Genomic DNA, 3,900 nt, shown 5'->3' on the forward strand with positions numbered 1-3,900 from the left:
GGAGGAACGCCAGCGATGGCAATGGAGCAATGGGGGGGGGGGTGTCGCATTTATTTTATTATAAATGTGTCGGCACACTTCATTACTGAGAGCTGATGTTAATGTTTGAGCATAAAAGAACTGACCTTTTATATTGTCATGTAATGTTATAGGTCTGGCAGAGGGTTGAGACAATGATAACGCTAAAGTAACAACAGATAATACACACACAAAAAATCTAGTAAATAACAGGTTCTAAAGAACTGATGTTTTGTTTTTTGCTGGGAGTTGGTTCTTCGTTCTACTCCATCTCTAAGCTAACATTAGCTAGTGTTGCCTGGGGCTGGGAAATTAACTGACATTAAGAAACTTAAGTCCTCGGTTGATACTTTCCCCAATGCTGCGTTCATGTACTTGTCCCCTTTAAAAAAAATACTATGTTATGATCAGTCACATGCCCCCTAACCCCATCCAACTGATGTTAGTCAGCGTTCACTCAAAGCAAAGCTGATGATATGCATGACAAGAGCGCAAACACTGAGCCTCAGACTTACGTCCCGAGTCCAGACACGCAGGAACAGACAGTGACGCACCGACACCAGCCTCGCCTTCTGATCGGGTTTTATTTGTCACGACTCTACGTGACAGTGGTGAATACGACATATGGGATTAATCATTTTAAACAGAATCACATTGCCAAATATGAAGAACGAATGGCTCAAAAAAAGAGAGACTGAGAGGAACCAAAGTAGTATAGATATTGATATAAAGTCATATATCCCAGCCTTATAGTGTTTACATAGAAATCAGCCCACATACTGTTATAGGCAGATGAGAAAGTCTTAAGTTTTAAGTTACATAACAATCTGTTCACATATATTGGCGATAAAAAAAAGCGATTAAATGCTTCACAATCTTTCATATAGCACCTTTAAGGAAGTAACAGTGCATTATGAAAGATGAAATGGCATTTTGTATTTGGGTGTGTGGTGAATGAGAAGGCAGACAGAAGATCACACAAAATCAACAGACCTAACAGCCATGTTGTAATAAGTTTAATGTATGCTCAGATGCTTTCACAATTCTATGTATCTTTGTTTTTCTGTCCAAAAGGTTGTGTACAAAGGTCGAAAACGCTTCTTAACAATACAGGTGAGACAAGAGACAAGTCACATTAATTCTTGTAAGAAAAAGTTGTTATTAGCATTCCCAAATATACAGGACATTTGGTATCTAGACGCTGACGTCAGAAATATCAGCGTTTTGCCAGCAAAGTTCATGCAGGTCAGGTTTATTTCCTGACTGATGACAAAGTGTAATTCCTTTTGATAATAATGAGTTGCTGGAGATGATAAAGTAAAAATGAGGATGCTAAGATTTTTCTCAAGATTAGATATTCAGAATTCCACCGTAGCCACACCTCTCAATTGAATTTCACTGGCGAGGTGAAGTCTCTTTTCCTTTTTTTGTTTTTTTTTTCCCTCAGCACCGACAGTAGCACTGGTCCGTGCTACTTGCCATGCACTCGCTTTCCTCAGTTCCATATAAGACAGTGTTTGGATCCATGCCAAGACAACAAGCTTTCTTCCTCATATGGGGGCGGTTACAGTACAGTATAGTCTTGGGATCACCCTCAGTAGAAAGAAGGCAGTACTTTCCCACCACATAGGCTATTGCTTCCTGCCTATTGTGTGGCTGCCTTGATGGCAGTCATGTGGGCATTTTCTTGTAATTCCTTTGCCAGGTCTTGTATCTGTACACCGGATATCCAGGCATACAACAGCTCCACTTACTGGTAGGACAGTAAATCCCCTTGAAGTAGCCCACTCAGTCATCACAGCGTGTCCCTGGACCATCCTTAGAGAGTAACTTACAGTTTTGTTTATTCAGTTGCTAACACACAAAAATGAGACATAAAGCTTAATGATTGGAACTGACACTCACAGAGCAAAACTTCAGCTCCCATCTTTCAAGACTCTCAACGCATTTTCACCTCTGCACCCAAATTGCAATTCAACATGGCACTTTTTGGAATTCACTGCACACAGTTCTCTATGTGAAACACAGGAATCCAACATGAAGTCATTTGTTTGCCATTTGGAAAAAATGCCACATCTGCGGACCGGCTGGCCGATACACATGCCACCCGGCCAAACACCTAACTGCTTCATTGTTGACTCATCTATCAGGATATTAGCATGATAAAAAAAAAAAAAAGGTAAATTTTTACAACAACAATGGGAGCAGCAGTGATAGGAAGAAGTGGAGGGAGGGTGAGAGTGAGAGATGGAGGAGGAGCTGGAGGGAGAGGACGAGGACAAAAAAAGGGCCCAGCTTTCAGATGAAGTCCGGGGCTACGTTAGTTACTGTTACCTCTGTCGTCCACACATTTAGGCTTGAGCCCAGGTACGTAACCGGAACACCGTTCACTCTGCGCAGCTCGGGGATTCCACCAGTCGTACTGCGTCCATCGCTTCTCGGTCGCATCGTTCGCAACGTAGATGGCGTTGTCCTCTGTTGCCATGCCAACCTTGGTCAATACAACACAGACCGCATCCTCACATTTTTTTGGACGGACCGATCAACAATCAACAATCCATCGTTCAGCCCTGATCCGAAAGAGGTTTTGCTGACCAGCCACAGTTTCTTGTTCAGTACCTTCCACCTTACTCTCCATTTCTCAGTGCAGTTGAGTTCTTCTCTGCACGGTGGAGGAAGGTGTATGACTGTCAGCCCTATGTCCATGTGGCTCTTCAACAGGCAGTGGAAGAGTCATGTGATGATATTGATGCGGGTGCTGTCCAGGACTGGATATGATTCTTCCCTCGCCGATATTGATGAGGCGCTGTGGCCAGACCCAGTGAGGTGGCGAGATGCAGCCAAAATATTTTCTATCTTTTTTTTTTGTCTTTTTAAAAAAAATTTCTGTATATTTTCCCCTCAAATTTTTTTTCTGTTCGTCGTGTTTGATAAAGGTTTTTTCTTTTGATTGATTGATTGACTGACCAAATGAACAACAATAATTGAGTAGTAATATGAAAGAAGTGTTTGAAATTTTGTTTTTGTTTATTCAGTTCTGAATGCAGTGCTTCATTTTACTTGGATATATGAGGAGTTTTGCACTTTGGATGTTTGGTTTTATGAACTATGTTAAGTGTTTTGAAAAAAACTGTTTTCAAAATGGTGCTTAGGCAACTGTAAGGAAAAAAACGAACTGTAATAGCTGCCGAAAACCTTGCTTTTGCTGCCCTCTAGTAGATGAAGTCCTCACATGGCGATAGAAAACTGGCACAACAGAACACACGAACCGCACTTCCTGTCAGATGTGCAGCAGATGCTTTCAAACGGAGGAGGTCAGTGAAACAAAGGTTTTCAGCCTGTAAATGTTCCATAAGAATTCGCCCGGAGCGGCTGTCCAGTTGGACTGCAGGCTTTTTGCTGTGTACATGTACATGTCAGGAGTTTTGCTGGAGGACGCTGGTTTCCGCTGCAATCGTAATTTTACACGGTTCAACGGGCTCTGGCACCGGCGTGTAAAGACTCCCTGTCTGAAAACAAAACAAAAAAAGAACAGTGTAATGAGTGTTTATGGACACAGAGAGGGTAGGCGAGTAGATCATACACATCTGCATTTTTTTTTCCCCTCTTAAAAACACACCTTATGGTCTTTGTTTCCGTTCATCATCATTTCCTTGAATATTGCTGAAGGATCTGGTATGATGGGGCAGAGGATGTTACTGTGCCTACGAACACAACACAACACAACACAACAAGCATGTCAGTGACAGACAGCAAGAGGAACCACCAAAATACAATAATTATGCAGACAGATGTTTTTTTAATGCGTCCAGACATTTCACTGACAGCAAGAGTTCAGACCGGGACATGGATCTCTGGGATGGCCTCCAGTGAAACGCCCCC

The 3,900-nt window shown here is 42.2% G+C and overlaps 1 protein-coding gene across 1 annotated transcript in view; it reads right to left on the reverse strand.

The window, feature by feature from the left end:
- Positions 1-1,019: 1,019 nt before the first annotated feature.
- The window catches only part of LOC111647032 (interleukin-13 receptor subunit alpha-1-like), a 12,784-nt gene continuing 9,903 nt past the window's right edge, over positions 1,020-3,900 (reverse strand). The window contains exons 9-10 of the mRNA XM_023396639.2: positions 3,638-3,722; positions 1,020-3,527 (exon numbers count right to left, since the gene is read on the reverse strand). Coding sequence (XP_023252407.1) covers positions 3,435-3,527; positions 3,638-3,722 — 178 coding nt within the window. The 3' untranslated portion in view covers positions 1,020-3,434. The remainder of the gene's footprint in view (positions 3,528-3,637; positions 3,723-3,900) is intronic.

The sequence above is a fragment of the Seriola lalandi genome, unplaced genomic scaffold (genome assembly GCF_002814215.2).
Source record: "Seriola lalandi dorsalis isolate HSWRI2012SDOR001 ecotype SW California unplaced genomic scaffold, Sedor1 jcf7180002054979, whole genome shotgun sequence".
In the NCBI taxonomy this organism is placed as follows: domain Eukaryota; kingdom Metazoa; phylum Chordata; class Actinopteri; order Carangiformes; family Carangidae; genus Seriola; species Seriola lalandi.